General features: G+C 39.7%; 1 protein-coding gene across 1 annotated transcript in view; it reads left to right on the forward strand.

Annotated features, from left to right (window-relative positions):
• The first annotated feature begins 8649 nt into the window (after positions 1 to 8649).
• ATP8B4 (ATPase phospholipid transporting 8B4 (putative)) overlaps positions 8650 to 18763 on the forward strand; it is a 193216-nt gene continuing 183102 nt past the window's right edge. Inside the window, exons 1-2 of the mRNA XM_033109347.1 lie at positions 8650 to 8878; positions 16536 to 16608. Coding sequence (XP_032965238.1) covers positions 16581 to 16608 — 28 coding nt within the window. The 5' untranslated portion in view covers positions 8650 to 8878; positions 16536 to 16580. The remainder of the gene's footprint in view (positions 8879 to 16535; positions 16609 to 18763) is intronic.

The raw sequence follows: 18763 nt of genomic DNA on the forward strand, positions 1-18763 counted from the left end.
CAGATGAAATTAATTAAGTTAAAATGAGATTATACTAAGTTAGGGTAGGCACTAAATCCAATGACTGGTGTCTTAATACAAAAGCCACGTGAAGACACAAAGATACAGAAAGATACAGAAGCGACACACAGAGAGAACACCATGTGACACGAAGGATGCAACTACAGGCCAAGGAATAGCAAGGATTGTCAGCAACTACCAGACGCTAGAAGAAAGGCACGGAACAGATTCGCCCTCAGGACCTCCAGAAGGAACCAACCCTGCCAGCACCTTATTCAGAGTTTCAGCTTCCAGAACAGCGAGAGTAACTTTCTGTTGTTTTAAGCCACCCGGTTTGTAGTAATGTCTTATTGCAGCCCTAACACAGCACTCTTGGTATGAATTTAACTCTTCCAGGTAACAAGGAAAAGACATACACAGACTGCCTTGAGTGGTGGAAATGAGTGCAGTGGGTAACAATTTGCTTATACACTATTACGTATATGCCTTCAATAATATGGCTGCTTAATTTTTACAAAGGATCTATTCTTTCTCACTAATGCATACACCCTGATGGGTAAGTAGGGAAAACCAATCCCCAACAAGCCTTAAACTAGCCAGCTTACACATCATAGTCTTTTCCAGTTCAAATAAGCTCCCTTTTAATCTTCAGCATTTTCAGGGCCTTTTAGGTGTTCTTCTTCTGTCCCTGCTGCTCTCCACGATGGCATCTGGGTAAATGGACACCTCATGTGACTATGTGACTGTGAGGGAGATGGGAGCTTTGTATCCATGCTGGGTCCTCTGAATTCTCTTTGCTCAAGAAGGTGTCTTCATCCTGACCCAGACATGAGGTCTTTGCAGACATGAGGAGGCAGAAAACACTGCTTCAAGTGTCTGGAGCCACTTTCCTCCTCCAGTGCCCTCCCACTGCTCCCAGCATTGTTGGATTTGATGCCATCACGGACAAGGGCACCCCTTCAAGCTAGAGGAAACAGACCATTAACCCAGATTTCCCAGGTGCCATCACATCTTTCTGGATACTTCTATGGTCAGCTCCTTCGTGAAGCTTAAACCCCAAGCTAGGAAAAACCAGGACTCTGGTGTCTGTCTCCATTGTTCCCTTTCTCTTTCTGGTCTCTGGCATGATTTAACCCCATGTCTAATTCTCCTTTTTTTTTTTTTCCCCTGGGAAGGATTTATGCCCCTTTTCCTTGACAGACTGGATACAAGATGAAACACAGGCTTACCGATAAAGGAAGATCTGAAAAACACCTTCCTTACCCAAGGATGCACAGGAACATGGGAATGCACAGGAAGTAACTTCATCATCTCAGGCTCCGTAGGTCCCAGGTCTTGAGACTGAAGTGCATTTCACCTAAAGGTAGCTCAGCATTAGTGGGGATGTGTCCGGAACTACAGTGACGCACACCTTATCATTGTTCACCTGGAATTTATATTTTCCCGAAGAACGCCTTAAATGGGGCCTATTTCCCTCCATTAGATGTGGGATAACTCTAGAGGGCAGGATGTCCCTGGATCTATCTCGAACAACTTTGCCTGCCTCCTGCACCACACCCCAGTGCAGTCTTCCAGCTGGGTCTTCCTTACATTGTACACTACAACACAGTTGCAGCACTGTATGCAGGAAAGAATGCATTTAGGTTGCTTTCCTCAGAGATGCAGTGCCCAAGGCAGTCCTTAAAGCCTTCAGGACTCAGTTGCTGCCTATCCCTTGCCTGGTCTGTGAGTCACCAGGAACTAGTAATGACCTTCACTGATGTACTAAAGTGATGATAAACTCCTCTGTCATCGTCATTCATGAATGCTGTAGGATGTGTGTTTGTGACTCACACTAGCCATTTGGAATGGAAACCCAGGTGTCAGGGCTGCTGCTGTTCTCTGAGCTTGGACAGAATAGTAGCCAAGGAGAGGCAGTAAAAACTGTCAGTGACTTTTTTTTGGTTGGGCTGTTAGCTTATGGAACTAACAAGATCCTCTTTACTTGTCTTCTGCTCATCTCTTAAGATCCAGCTTACATGCTATCCTGAGGTTTACTCTTGACACCTCCACAATCACATAGAAATAATACTACTTTTCCTGTAGTTCCAAAGCTAATTTGGACAGGGGATACCTCTACTAGAGTTTCGATCATATTGCATCACAGTGATTTATTGACAATTCATTTCCATTTGTACTAGAAAGGTTCTTGCTAGGTCAGAGACCAGGTCTTCATTATCTTGGGATCCCCAATGCATTGTACAGGGATTGATACAGAATCAGGGTTTGGAAATAGTGATGAATGTGTGAAATGTCCTCGAGATAGTCCTGGTTAGGAGCCTGAAACTCTTTTGATGTTGGACACTGCACTTTCCAAATGATGTGTAAAGGGTGGGAGTTTTCATCTATAGATGTGCAGGACAGGCTGAAAGGTTAAAGAGATGAAGGGAAAAGCTTTCTAAAAGCCATGTGGCCCTGGTCCTTCTTGCTGGGATGACAGCCTGCTAAAGAGAAAGTGGCGCTAGAGTGAGTGTTGAAAGATTCTGAGTGTCCGGCTGCTTCTGTGTCTTGAAGGTTCTGAGATGGCAAAAACCACTGAAGCCTTGAAACTGATCCAGATGGAGTCCTCCATTATGGTAAATGCCATTTATTGTTGTAAGGACTTCTTATGATGTTAATCTGTAAAAAAGTGGAGCCTAAAAATATCTCCTAGGCACTTATTATGTGCAAAGAAGACACTGTGCTTTCCTAATAGCAAGAAATATATCATTTTGAGGAGTGTTCCTCTCACTGCTGCCAACAGGATCCAGTTTGGCCATGGAGAATTTGTCATTTAGAAATGAACTGTTAGAATGACTTTTACAACTACCATGTTTCCCCGAAAATAAGACCTAGCCGGAATATCAGCTCTAATGCGTCTTTTGGAACAAAAATTAATATAAGACCTGGTCTTATTTAATATAAATAAGACTGGGTCTCTTATAATAAATATAATATAATATAATATAATATAATATAATATAATATAATATAATATAATACAATGTAATATAATATAATACCGGGTCTTATATTAATTTTGCTCCAAAAGACACATTAAAGCTGATGGTCTGGCTAGGTCTTATTTTCGGGGAAACACGGTAGATGTGCCAATTATCTGGCTTGGATTTAGGGTGTCTGATTTAGAGCTGGGTCATCTAGTTCTGGAACACATGGTTCAGCATGGATTTTTTTTTTTTTGTTCTCTGTTTTTTTTTTGTTTTGTTTTGTTCAAAGGGAAGTTATTATAAATGCAAATCACCTGGCTTGGGTGAGTTGGCTTGGATAACATCAAACTTTGTAAGTCCCACTGTTCTGCTTTGTGTTTGAATGTCTGTGTTGAAAGGAATATTCAGGAAAACCATCGAAGTGAAAGTCCAAATTGCTGGGAGGAACTGTTTCCCAGAGGTGACCTTTAGCACCCAAAAATTTGAGTATGTCTCTTTTTTAAAACCATACCACTTTATTTTTGACATAGTAGTGGATTTATATTATTTTAGTTTACTTTTACCTGAAATTTTAATAGCAGAGTAGGAAACTCCTTTATTCTTAAATCTGCATCCCTATCCAGGGCTTAGCTTCTAAAGAAATATCTTCCTTCTTGCATTCTCTGATTTTTTTTTTTTGGTTCTTTTTGTGAGTTGAGTAATAACTAAAACACAACTGTGAATCTTTTCATCAAGATGGAAAGTTCCACAGAGGAAATGGCACCACCAGCAATGGGTCAGTTGTTTATATTGGCCAATGTAAGGATACCTACTTTCTTACACAAAAGGTTAACTAACCAACAGGAAATGATTGGTAGGAAGATTGAGGAAGGAGGTGTTGAATTACCTTCTTTTGGTGAACTTCAGCCCAACACACCATGGAAATTGCCAGATAGTAAACGAAACCACAAGAGGTTAGAAAACTCTCTTTTCTTTTTTGATATTAAAACCATGAGGGTATGTATGACTTGAAAGCTTTGGCGAACCTATTTCTCAATGGGAGGTGAGTGGGTTTCAATCACTGAGGAGAAGAGGGTATGGCGGGACAGGAACATTTTCAGTGTACTTCTATCATCTGCTGAACCTCCTCCTGGAGCAGTGGTTTGCAAACAATTTCCTGGAGTACAGTAAGAAAATACTAAAACTTCTATTTATTATTATTGATTTCATGAAAACTTATCGTTCAGTCTGAAACTGTTTATTTCTTGTGCTGTTTTATGCTGTATAGAAAGGATATGCTTGAGGACTACTGTCCTAAAAAGATGAGGAGAAGGCAGGTAGTTGTATCAGAATGGAAAGAACTGGAGATGTGGAGTAGCTCAGAATTCAGAGGACTTCCTTCTCTTCTGATAAAGAAACTGCGGTAGCCATTTGGGTAGATTCTGGAAAGAGAGCAGGGAGGACACTGACCGTTTTTGGACAAAGTAACAGAGGCTGGGTTGTGTGCTATTTATTCTTGTTCTATCACTACACATGCAGTTTACTCATGCATTCATTCCTTTATTCATTTAGTGACTATCTCATTTGATTTTCCCAAACAGCTAAAGAAGAAGGTTTTACTTTTCCTAATTTTACAACCAGGAAGTTAAAGTTTAAGGCAGGTATGTAATTTGCGCAATATCATATCATTTATACCCCAGCAATTCTCAAGCTTTAGTGCATGGGCTTACAATGTAGACTCCCGGGCTTCTCTCAAAGAGATGCTGCTTCAGTAGGTCCAAGCAACTTCTAGTCTGCTCACAGCAGGTGGACTGCTCGAGAATATGTTTATAGAATCGGAAAATAGTTTGTTCATATACATATACTATATACAATAGTTTTTTTATTGTATATGTCTAAACTATAATTTTAGGTCAAACATACTTCTCTGTCATTTAGGCTGACACCAAGGCTTGGTTTGCCATTTCAGTCAATCTTCCTTTCTTGGCATTAAAAGCAAGCAAGCAAACAAACAAATAAACAAAAATCATGGAACTCTTGTAATTGCTAAATTCCAGGGAACTGATTAAATCTTACTTAACTAGTTGATTTCATTGTGATTAAGTTGAATTGACACAAAGTGACTGAATCTGCTGTTGGGGGCAGTCCCTTTCTCAACCCCAGAGCCTGTTTTTCCCTTTGATTGTAGAATCCCCTCATCAGCAGGTCTGACTCCTCCCAGGATGTGATCTCATGAGCAGGCATCATATTTTGTTCATCTTTCTACGTCTCTTATAGTGCCTGGTAGAGCATCTACCTTTGTTGAATAAAAATATCTTCGTTAAATCCATTTCGTCCAACTATGGATTTCAAATTATGGGTCGGGGCATTCCACTTGCTATTAGATATGGGATACCTGTGGTTAATCTGTTTAATTAAAATGGTAATTCAGTGGCTTTCTTAGCTGTCTTGGCAGTAGAGCTAGATATAGTCACAGGTTCTAAGAAATACATAATGCTTTTATGTTGTTTAGAAAAGCTTCATGGCTTCAGATTCTCAAGCATAAAAATTTCCATGGTTTCTTTTTGATGAAATGTGTGCAAAGTTGGAGGACAAGGTAAGAGGGTGAATAAATGAGAAATTTATCTCAAATGCTCAGATATTTAATCAAAATTCCTTTTAACGTAATTCACTGGGTTGTTGCGAGGACAAATTGACGTGATCACTGAGAAAGCTCTCTGGAAACTAGATTACAGGCATAAGGGATATTTGTAAAAAGTAAGATTTTAAAGCAAAATAAGGCCTCTTAAAAGCCCAGAACATCTGGTATTCTGACAATGTACTTGCTATCTAGTGAAGATTAAAGATCAAGCCTTGTTCAGGTAATATTATCTAATGGGAATAACATAGCATTTACCATTTTAACCACCTTTAAGTATATAGTTCGTGATGCTATGTAACAATTACCACTACCCATCTCCAAAATTTTTTCAGCATCCCAATCTGAAGCTCTGTACCCAGTAAACAATTACTTCCCATACCCCTCTCCCCCCAGTTTCTCGTAACCTCTGTTCTTGGCCTATTCTACGTACCTTATATAAGTGGAATCATACAGTGTTTGTTCTTTTGCATTTGGCTTATTTTACTTAGCATGTTTTCAAGATTCATCCATGTTTTAGCATGTATGAGACTTTCCTTCCTTTTAAAATAGTCTTCCATTGTACGTATATGCCACTGTTTGTTTATGCATTCATCTATTGATGGACATTTGGGTTGTTTCTACCTTTTGGCTACGGTCAATAACACTGCTATGAACATTGGTGTACAAATGTCTGTTTGAGTCCCTGCTTTCAGTTCTTTGGGGTATGTACCTAAGAGTGGAACAAAGCAGAACTTTAATTAAACCATCATTTTCTTCTACACTTTTTTGGTTATCCAGAGCAAGTGTATCTCCACCATTCATGCCCTAAAGAGTGAGCAGTTCCTTTCTCACCTTTGATGTGCTGTAGGCCTCTATCCTTTCCCTTAAAGCTCCGCCTCCTCCTTCTCTTCCTCCTCTGAATTTGGTACTTTAAGATGCAGCTACAAAGGAATCTGAAATCTGACTGTAACCATTATGTTTATACCTATAAGAAGGTCTATTTCAAGTACACTGACAATTGGCACAACTTCGAGGACTGACAAGTTAAGGTGAGCTAAGAGAAATTTAGTTGAGGGTACATTTAAATGGAAATTTAATGCCATACAAATGAATTATTGTGACTCTCTTAAACAAAAAGAGAGGACAGTGTCATATAGGGAACTATCCTTTAGAGTTCAGCTTCAACTCAATTATTGATAAATTACTATCTGCTGGGCACTTCTAAGATACAACAATGAATGAGACAAGCACTCTTATTTTCAAGAAGCTCACATTCTAGAGCAGGCTGCATACATATTTAGTAAGCAAGAAATAGCTATACAACAACACTCTTACTATTTATTTGTTTATTCAACATTCGTCAAGCACCTACTAAGCACTTTTCTAGGTCCTGGGTGTACATCAGTGAACAAGGCAAAGTCCTCATCTCTTGAAACAGACTTTCTAGTGGGGGAAGTGAACAATAAACAAGAAATGTACCATATTCAGCTGTGTAGTTTTCTTACAGAGAAAAATAACAAGATAAGGGATAGAGAGTGATAGGCAGTGTGTGTGTTGTTTTAGGGAGGCTGACCAGGGCAGCCCTCTCTGAGTGACTTTGAGTAGAGATCTGAATGAAATGCTGAAGATAGGCCAGGGGATATGTGGGTGACAAGAGAGCCTGATAGAGGTAGAGTGGCAATAGCTGTAATGTTATATTCCAGAGATGGATAAAGAGCTTTGGGATTTTAAATGATGAGACAAATAAATCTGATGATCTATGATTTTAACCACCTGATTCTATGACACTGTAACATTATTTTTTATTTAAATATCCAAGGATCTATCTGCAAGAGACACTTGCAGTTTAAAAGGAATGCATATTTCAAAATGATAAAGAATCAGTGCTAGGAATTTCTCTCTCTCTCTCACACACACACACACGCAACACACAAACACACACACACGTGCATGCATTATAAAAGCTTCTGTGCATAGGATAAACATGAGGCAGGCATTGTGTGATATTTTACCAATCTCTACTCCTGCTAACAGTGTAGGAGAAGATACTGATTTCCTTATATCTTCTTCAACAAGGGAACTACCAAATTTATGATAGTTGCTAATATGATAATTAAAACACGGTGTAGAGGTTATACTTCTTTTTTTTCTAATTTAAAAAAGTTTTTCACTTTAAATATTTTAAAGAAATGATTGCTTCATTGTATTGGCTGTTCTTGGTCCTTCTTGAGGGCTCAGTACCAGGATTTTCTAGAAGCGTGGCACTGACAATGCACAGGGGATCAGCGTGCCCTGGTTATAGAGGCATGATTAGAACATATTTGGTTTCTGTACTTAACTGCAAATCCCATGCAACTTCTGAAAATCCATACATAGCTTTAGACATATTTAAAAGGAGCCATAATCCTTTCATTTAAACATAGTGACAAGCCAAAATATTTTATTTTCATCTAATCCCATCTTAAAAACCAAAACCCCCTCAAAGCGATTCTGAACTAAAATGTTAAATCCGTTTCACACATGCATTTGTTCTCTGGCATCCACGGGGTTAATTGTTTGCTTCCTCTGAGCTGAAATTAAGGAAGTTGGGAAAGAACTGTCATTGCTCTGTGTATTAAACGTTGCTTGAGAGTGCTTAGCTTTCATTGATAAGAGAGTTGAACTCTTTTTGTAATGATTAAAAAGCACACAAACAAACCATTGCTAATGCCTTCATCTCTGGGAAAAACAAGTGGGAACTCCAAAGAGATTTGCTTATCTCCTTCAGCCAAGGGCTGATAAAAGTTTGGTAAGCAGAAATGGTAGCTGGTGACCCCCTTTCGTAGTCTTCTTCCATCCTTCTGAACTCTTGGTTCCCATTGAGGAAGCCATCCTCCCAAAGCCATCCTCTAGGGAGCTTCCTGTTGTTTTTCCAAGATTAACCAGTTCTGTGCTGGGAGCGGCAGCAGGCAACTATAGAGAGAAGACTCTTCTGGGCTTTTGGTATTTTCCCAAGGAGTGTTTCTCCCCCAGTTCCTCACTGGTAGTGAAACTGCTTTCCTACAATGTCTTCTCTTTTTCTGATGAGATGCTGATTCTGATCTGACATTTAGCAGCTTCCGGTAGTGGTAAATGGTCAAGAGTGTTTTTCCGGGAGTTGATCTCAGGTTTTCAAGAATGTCCCCTAGAGACCCAGCGTGTTTTCTATGTAATTCCTAGGGCTTTCAGAATAGCCTGGTGTTTCTCGCCGACATGGTCACGGAATGGGTACCTGTCTGATCTTCCTGCTGCTGGGAAATCCCCGCTTTGGGCAGAGGGTTAGGTCCAGGCTCAGGTAAGTCCGCGGGGAGCTTTTGAAGGTTGGTGAGACTAAGAAGAGAGTTAGCTCTGGGCTGTTTGGAGCTTTCTGTTTTTCTTTTCCAGGTTACTGTTTCTGTCTTCTGTGTGGTTGAGGTTTAGCAAATAGTCTTTATTATTCTCCTCTCATTAAAAAAAATATTTGGGAAGTTAGTTAGGTTTGGAAAATAGCACAGTTTCTCTTGAAGTTCAAATTTTATTTTGTTATCACCACTTATTATATGGCCATTTTTTCTTGGTTTGTGGGTATTTGTCACTTTCTTTGATAGGAGTTGGTTTTAGTTTTTTTTCAGGGGGTTTGCTTCTAGTACACTTGTTCAACCATATTGTTTATTCTGTGAAAATTCATGCTTTGGACATAAATAGTTTGTCACTAAGCTCTCTCTCTCTGAGGCTTGAGGGGTATGTTTTCAGTGCTGAGATTTGTCTGAACAAAAGAATTGATTCTTCTAGCTGTTTTGTTGACAGACATGAGAGAGTCACAGGTCCCTGGCTAACAATTAACTGTTTTGACAAAAAAAGGAAACTGGCAAGAAAGATTATTCAGGGGCTGAAGATTTATTAGAAAGATGAGGAAATATAGTATCACATATGGGATTGTCAACACCTGTGTCCGTGAACTGTCACCTTTGCTCAGGTGTTGCTCCATGCTAGCCTTTACTACAAAATATAAATTCAGAGTAATTTTTAACCTATATTTATCTGTTTTGTGTTTTTATGTTATTTCATCATACGTGCATCGTTAAAAGCATGGGGACAAGTGATTTTGTGTGTTGGTGTGCGCGCGCGCTACCCCTGGGAGATATATATATATATATATATATATATATATACACACACACACATATATATATACACACACATATATATATATATGTATGTTTCTATGCACAGAGGATTTCATTTTATTCTTACATGGTAAATTAGAAATTTTTTACTTAGTAGGAAAAGACTTCACCTATCATTTCAAAGTAAATTGGAAATTGTAGCTCTTCCCAAAATCAAACTTCTTAATGTATGTATTCCAGATGCTTGCATGGAATATACAAGAATTAGATGCTAGTATTCATCTCCAGGATGTCTCATGGGAAATCACAGAAAGTGGTAACCTCCAAGTGTTCCACATTTCTAGCACTGCCTAAAGTCTTACCTAACTTCTTAGCAATATTTTTCAAATATTAGCCAATAAATTTCTGAATGTAAATGTTAAATATGATTGACCATTGTATTTCCTTCCTTAATTTGAGGCTACCTTTCTTTCCTCTCTCCTTTTCTTTACTCTGCTCCAGTTTATTGATCACCTACCTTTGCCAGGCTCTGTGCTAGGTACCCAGAGGAAGAGGGCACAGTAGGAAAGCCACAGCTTTTCATTTCTATGTCTCATTTTCTGACCCTTCTTTTGAGGTTGAGTGTTCCTTAGGACTTTGTCCTTGTTCTCTTGTTGACTCATCCTCACCCTTTGTCTTCTCCTCACTTCTCTTTATTATTGTTCTTCCTGAGTGAGATCATTCACTCCCCATGACTTCAGTGGTTCTTCATATGTTGATTCCAAGTCTAGAAGTCTGTCTTTTCTCTTTAGTGCTGAGGATATTTTCAATGATCAAGAGACATTTCAAGCTCAATGTGTGAAAGCTGAACTTTCTATTCTCCCACCCCAGTTCCCCTCCTGCTCTTACACCTTCTCCCTACACAGCTGTATTTGTCATTTTAGTTGGTGGCACATCTATCCCTTCATTGTCCCAAGCCAAAAACCTAAAAGTCACCCCAGATTTTTCCTTGTTCTGCACCTTAACACATGGGCCATTTATAAACTCTGTCAATTCAACTGCAGAAACGTTTCTAGACTCCAGCTCCACTTGCTTATTGTCACTGCTCCCCCATCTCTTTCCATGCCAGTCCATGCTGTAAGGGTAACCTTCCTAAAAACTCTGATAGCATGCGCTTGTATAGAGAGACACCAGGGAGCAATGACAATGGACAAGGGGGCTGGATTCTAATCATAGCCTTCTCCTGCCTTCCCATTACCTACAGGATCAACCACAGTGGTGCTCTCTGTCACCTCATCTATCACATACGGATAATGATAATCTTTGCCCAGAGAGTTTTGGTGAGGATTAAATGAGATGGTATATGTCAAGCACAAGGTCAAGTACCCAGTAAACGACAGTGATGATGAGGGCAATGATGAAGATGATGACTTCTTTTAGAACCCATCTCTTATCTATTTTGCCAGTCCCATATCATACCACACTACTCTACGGCCCCTGTAATCTGGTTGCCATGATTGTCACTGCTTCCCAAACCCTCCTTTCCCTTTCACAACACTTGGTCTTCCCACATGTTACTCCTTTTGCTTGTCCTTACCACATTTTATTGAGCAAACTCTTCTTTTTCTTTCAAATGGATTCAACTTGGAATCAGTCTCTCTGAGCAGAGTCTTAGTGACTCTGCAAAGCAGGCTTGATGACTCCCCTCTGCCTCCATATTTTTCAATCCCTCCTGCTATCATAACACTGAACTTGCCATTCTAATGATCTTTCCATGTGTCTGTCTGTCTTGTCTGCCCCAGACTGCGGGCTTTTGAAGGACAGAGATGGGCTGATGATCCTTGTTTCCCTCTACTTAACCCAGATTTGATATAGGATAGGCACCTGATGAGCATTTGATGATTGAACATCAGTAGGGATGGCTCTCAATTTTGTGGAGAGTTAAAAATGGATTAAAAATAAAAACAAGTATTTGAGTATTAACTTTGTAGCAGGAGGCACTGTGCTAATTTCTATATAGGCATGAGCTGATGTACTTTGCCGAAGGATCCTATGAGTTACCCTGATTGTTCCTGTTTATAGGTGGGGCTTACAGAGGAGGGGGAATTGCTGGAGGTAACACAACTGGCAGGACCAAACCCAGCCCTCTGACTCCAGTGCTGGTGGGGGAATAGGGAAGCAAGAAGAGGAAGGAAGATGACCAAGCCATGGGAGGCAGGTTTGGGAGAGAAAGGTAAGATGAGGAGAAGGATGGTGAAAAGGCACAAAGGAGGCAGTGAGAGCAGGCTAGGAAAGGATGAAAAAGGAAACTAGAAGACTAAGTTGGAAAATGAGCAGGGAATAAACAAGAGGAAGAGGGGAAGCAGGGTTCCTACCACTTTAGAATTGTGTGGCTGGGTAACAGCTGCGTGCTTGACAGAATATAAACAGACTTCAATATTAACATGATAATGCACAACAAAATCAATCCAATGTATATTACATGGGGAATAGAACAATTTATTGTTGACGCATGGTAGTTAGATATAATTACTAAGCAATATATAAACTTGGCTGTACTAACCATGATGTTTACAAACACAGGTATATATACACAAACCGGTTTAAAATTTTTTTACTTCTAGTTTTGCCCAATACCTGCAATTTGTAAGTACTATGCCTCTTGGCAGCTGTCACTGACACCAAATATGATTAAAGCATTATCTACACCTCCCACCTTCCCGTCACACTCAAAGCTGCACATATTCAGAACAGAGGCCCAGGCTGATTCCTTATCCCTCACTGGTCTCACCTTCCAAGGCTGAGATTTCCTCTTTTTGGGGTCTTAGAGCTGTGCATCAGCACCCCTATTCTGCAGGGGCCTGGCCTGGTGACCGCGGGGAATATTCTTGGGCTGGTAGGCATAGTTGCCAGCAGATATGACTGCAAGGTCATCATGTCCAGGGGTGGGAGGACTCACAGAGGTTTTTGCTTTTCAGCCTTTGGGAATCTAGGGCCAGGGGGAGGAAAAGGCACCAGTAGGACCAGAGAAGATGGAGGGATCAGGAGGAAGGAAGGGGGTGGTTTCATAATCCTGCCATTGCAGCTTTCCATCTTTAGAGCCCACTACTGCTCAAGCAGGTCGGCTTTTCAAAGTTCTTTTAAGTTCACCCTGGTGCTGGCCTCCTAGGAAGTCCTACTCCTGGTGGGTCATTTCTCAGAGAGATGGTGAGTTGGGTTGGGAAACAAATACTGCAGTGAGAAATATGAAGGAAAGTGAAGGAAACAGGGAAAGGAAACTGATTTTGTTTACTGTGTTTCCTTAGACTTTCACTGATCCAAAAGTTCATCAAAAGATGACTTTTTCTTTACTCCAGCATCCTTTAGAGGTGGAGCAAGTGTCAGCTGGGGTATTTTGGTGAGTTGATAAATGTGCAAGAATGAAAGGATTAAATTTCACTTTCTCAGAGTGAAACTAGAATTTGCTACATAAGTATGAATCCTCCTTAAATTTGCCTGATTGCCGCTTTTGCAAGGAAAAGATTGGGTTGGAGGATACATGGACCTGAATGTCACTTCTTAATGATTCTTATTTAAGATCATTAATAAGAGATAACTTTCACAAATCTTATAGAAATATTGTTTATTTCATACTACAGTAATTATATTATCAGTCTGGATTAACGAGGAAGAAGAGAATATTTTCTACAAAAGCCAAAATGGCTAAAATGGATTTATTCAATGTCTTTAGGATAAAAGTTTCCCAAGACAATTTGGAAATGGTATTAGAGAAATTAAAAGCAATGAAATAGCTTTATGGCTTAACGGTAGTTTTAGGAAGAGTATGGTATTGCTTTCTGTTTGATTATCTAGGGGTTTTTTAAATGAGAAGTTTTACAAGAGGATCTAAAATAAGAGAGGGCAGTGGTTACAAGGTTATTTTCTCTTTAGTTACCTTCATGTTTCACAAACATATTTAGATTCATCTTTCATACTGGTTATCTGTTAGTACTAATTCCTCAAAGCAATCTAGCAAACCAATAAGGAGAAAGAAAAAGTTGGCCAGTGACCAGTACTCTTATTAACTTCCTGAGAGATTGAATTTCTTCTGCCTGCATTTTCATTGTCACCTGTCATGGTGTAGAGTCCCTTTTGCCATCTTGCTTAAAGAATCACTCTTCCTTTCACCCGCTTTAGGGACTCTGAGCCCATGAAAACAGAACATGTTCACCTAGTCCCCAGAGAGAGTTTTCAAGCCCTAACAAGTTAGCTTAGAACTCTCTGATGAGAGTTCTGTATCTGGTGGCCAGCTGGGGCCACCAGATATAGACATCATTGTCACAGAATCCATTCATTCCTCTCCTTTCTGCCATTTTGTATTTGTTGTTGTGACTATTTTTTTGGAACAAAGATAGTTTATTTCCATGGATGAAAACCCACTTTTGTTCACATTATTTCTCACAGAAAGGCTTTACCTCAAAAAATCTGTTTTGCGAATCTTTTATCGCCAGAATGCCTCCTCTTGTTTTCTTCCCCCAAGATTTGCTCATTTCCTCCTTGTTTCGTGTGCTTTTCAGTTTGCCTGCAACACTCTTCCTAGTGTTAACCCAATATCACCCACCCTTTGAGATTCTTGTTAGGCTGGAGATAGGGGTGCCCAGGAGCCAAAAGAAGGGGGGAGCCAAGAAAGCCATGAAGACCGCAAGTTTGGGGAGATATAGGACATTCTGGTACTTGGGGCAGGGGTCTGGGAAGGGATAGTAGCTAAAAGGGAAGTGTACTTTAGCATCTGGAAGACCTTGTTCCATTCTTCTTAGCAATTGAGGATATCAATCATTCTTTCATTTAGCAAATGTTTATTGAGCGTTACTGTATGCCTGGTATGCATTAGATACTGGAGATCCAACTAGGGACCAGACAGATGAGGTCTCTGCCATGCTGGAGTTTGTGTGGACTAATGGGGAAACAGCCAATATAATAGGCAAATATGTTCCAGAGTGATAGGGACTCTGAAATGGGAAGTTCTGGATTCTGTGGGAGCATACAGGAGGTGATCCTATCTCTGATTTGGGAGATTAGGGGAAGCCTCCTAGAGGAAGTGATGTAGGAGCTGATATTGGAAAGATGAGCAGGAGTTAGTCAGGTGAAAGGGTTGTTTAGCAATGGGGTTAGATGGTAACAGGCAGAGGGAGGAGCATGTGTGGAGGCCCTCAAACAGAAAGAAGTATAGATGTGAGGGGGTGCAAGGAGGAATGGGGGCCGTGAGGAGAGTGATGAGAAATCAGGATGGAAAGATGAGCAGGGACCAGGTTGCAGAGGGTCCCAGGAGTCATGTTAGAATTGCATCTTTTTTCCTAAGGCCAATGGGAGATGATTGGTAGGTTTTGAGTATGGACATGGCCTGATGTCATTTATGTTTTCTGAGGATGACCCTGGCTTCAATGTGGACCCTGGTGTACAGCTGGCCAGGCAGAGGAACCTGTTAGGAGGCATGCAGGAGAAAGGCAGTCACTGGCCAGGAGGCACGTTCTGGGGGGCAAGAGGGGGACAGTGAGGAGGGGGAGGAGAGATTGTTTGGGGCAGCCTCGGTGACAGGTGGTAGATGATGTGGGAAGCGAAACAGAAGCGTTAGTGACGGGTTATACTTGAGAACCTGTCCCTGTTTCTAGCAGCACGTGGCAGGAGTACCCCATCTTCTTGCTCAGATTTATCAGTTTTAGTAACTGGTCCCTAGAAAAGCAGTGGGTCCCCAAAAATGTCAATGGGCCCTATCTGTCAGGCTGTGCCCTCAGTAGGCTGTTGCTTTTCCTGCAGGTGGCGGATGGGAACTCATGGATCTGGGGGCATGACAGGGACCTATACTGGTTTCAGGCTTTTCAGACTTGGAGAGGTTTGTAGTGGAGCCGTTGGTGTTGATGAAATTCCTCTGCATCTTACTTTCTTGTAACTACTAAGCCATAAGCATTGCTCTTCCTCTTTTTTTGCTCTCCATATGATTGACCAGCTTTCTAAAGTATGTTTACTGCATCCTGCCACACCACTTCTTTGAGCAGAAAGCAAATAAGTCATTTCTTTTGCTAACTAAAAGAGTATGCATTTAGTACCTCTGCTCAGCTTGTCACGTGTTTGCTAAGGTGCCTGAGAGTTCATTTTCATGCTCTTCTGGGTTCTAAGTGTTTGAAGTCACTTGTTTTCCCCTTTATTTATTTATTCTAAATCTTTAATAGCATTTACCATATGAAGGAAATTAGACCACGCATAGGGGGAGAAAAGAAAGAGAATCATGACATTATTCTGGCTGTTTTGGTAATTACCTGGGGAATACTATATACTCAAGAATAAACTAATGAAAATTTGGAATTGCATTTTGTTTCTCTAGAGCCTGGCCAATAATCTCCTCTCACATGTAACTCCCACAGTTGAGCAGTGGTTCCCAGCTCTGGCTGTTGAAGGGAATCACCTATGGCACTTGAATAAAAGGCAGAGTCTTATATAAATGTCTAATCACTATGTTGTACACCTGAAATGAATACAATATTCTATGTTAAGTATTTTTTAAAAAGAGGCAAATCCTGGAGCTTCACCCCTGAGATATTCTGATTCATAGGTTTTGGGATTTATTAGAAAATTTGTCTCAATTTAAATGCCAAATTGAAAATAGCACACTTGTGCTTACCTCAAGTTGTCCCCTCTAGCCTTTATAATAAATTATAGAATTATTTTTATCTAGTTATTTTTAAGCCTAACACATGGTATCTGCTGTTCCTTATTGTGCCAATGACTTCCTAGTCATCTAGATTTGACTAGGAAGAAAGCTTAAGGATGGAAATGTATGATTAATGAGCATTTTTCAAATGCTAATGTTATCTACTTTTCTTGTTTTCTTAGGTAGGCCAACTGCTGAGGCCCGGTGAAAAGTAATCAAGTGCAATAATGTTCAGCAGTAAAAAGAAATCACTTGGTAAGTGTTGAGTTCTTCAGATGATACAAAGTGAATATGATTTTTAAATTAAATTATGTTTTATTTTGCGAAGGCGTCATTTATGTACAAAAGCCACACAGATCTGAAGTGTTCATTTGATGAGCTTTGACTACTGTACCTGCTTTGAGTACTGTATACCTACGTACCTACTGCCTAAAAACAAGATATGGAACATTTCTATCACCCACAGCGTTCCCTTGTGCCCTTTTTGTTTATTCTCCCCGCGCTCCATACAACCATCTTCTTTCTATGAGATTAGCTTTACCTGTTTTTGAAACTGACATAAATGAAATAATACGGCACGTGTTCTTGTGTCTTGCTTATTTTACTTAGCATAAGGCTTTTTGACATATATCCATATAGTTGCAAGAATAAATAGTGCCTCATGTTTTCTTTCAAAGCAACATTACATTATATGAATACACCAACATTTAAAACTAAGCTCTCTCAGTTAGAAATAATTTTGGTTCATGATGACAGGAAACACATGTGGTTTTCTTGTTTGGCTAATTGGTCTAGCTGAGCAGCGTTAACAATAGTTCAGTTTCTTTAATACAGCATCCTGGCCAAAGAGTATTGATGTTCTCTTTTGTCTCTAGTTAGTCAGTGACAGACTATTATGTAATTTTCCCTTCAATGCACATGTGTTTAATTTATTACTGCTATTTTGTTTATATTTGACCATAGACTTTTTAGAGACTAAAGGCTGGGTTAGAGTTTACCTAATGCCTTGTTCCTCCATCTAATAACATCTCTGACAGGTGATTAACTTATCTCGATAGGCAGTTGTTTCATGGTGCAATCCATTCCCTTGTTGGACACTTATTTATTGCAATATTTAGCTTCATAATGAGCTGAAATCAGTCTCAATGTAGTTCCCACCCAGAGGTCGTTAGTTCTACCCTCTAGGGCAATGCTTTCATATTCTCAGTGCTAATCTAGAGTTTAGAATGACTGTCATCATTTTTTCTTTTTCAAATGAATTGATTTATTTATATCAAATCACTAGTATAGTCTTAATAGTGCAAACATAAAATTGGGGCAAGTTTCTAATAGGATTTATTGTTGTAGGTTTTGATATGTTTTGGTGACTTGGGTGGGTCTTTATCTGCCATGGCATTGATTTGCAGAGAAAGCTGAGGCCAGTCCCTTCCTCTTGGACTTGTTACAATGGCCATGCCACTTGAGGGACTGACATTTGTGTCACCATCATTTGCATCATCATAATTATGAATGATGCATCTTGAGGTTATATTAGTTCCTGTAGATCTAGTAATAGGCTGGAGTGCTTTTATAACATAAAATATTCACCCATTTATGCAGTCAGTGAACAAATGTTTTTGAGGCCCTGTGGTATGCTAGGATAGTGCCGACCTTTCTCGACTTCAAGTAGCTTTTTACTATTCAATACAATACACATATCCTCACACAATTGTTAAGTTTACAGTAGCAATGGTAACTTAAAAACAGTTTGCTAAACATCATTACAAGTGGTATATTTGCCAGAGGAGCACAGACTAGAGACCTTCTAATAAGCTTGGAGTTGTCAGGGGAAAAATCATGCAGAAGTGGTATTTTACCTTAATGAGATATTTAATATCTGCAACATTTAATTAAGGTGAACTCACATTTATATAAACACATCATCAGGAAGCCTGCCATGGTGTTGTGGGAAAATAATAATTTTCTTCCAGATATGCTTTATTATTTATTATCTCTATATTTGTATAAATCACACATTCTTCAAGATGTGAAAAATTCCAGCTAATTGGCTCAAATCTTTAAAACATTAGGATTACAGTCTATTTTCTGTTGGTTCTTTGTAATTCACATTTTCTGTGTAGCTTGATGGGAGGCCCAAAACAATCATTTTAAAGCATCTATGTGCTTTTCTATTCTACAAAGCAATCAGGAAGAGTGTTGTTCATGTATAAAATACCTAATTAAGATTTCATGTAGTTTGGTAATATGGGAAGCAAAAGAGTTAGATAATTAAAGGCTTTCTTTAAACAAGCTAAAGCTGTTTTGGACTCCAAAATGTGCAGGTTGTGGAGTCAGCACACACCACTCCACAGGGAAGTCCTTTAGTGTGTTTATGGGGAGTGGGGTGGGAAAAATCAGACCAGGGTCACAT

This window comes from Rhinolophus ferrumequinum, chromosome 6 (assembly GCF_004115265.2).
Source record: "Rhinolophus ferrumequinum isolate MPI-CBG mRhiFer1 chromosome 6, mRhiFer1_v1.p, whole genome shotgun sequence".
Lineage (NCBI taxonomy): Eukaryota > Metazoa > Chordata > Mammalia > Chiroptera > Rhinolophidae > Rhinolophus > Rhinolophus ferrumequinum.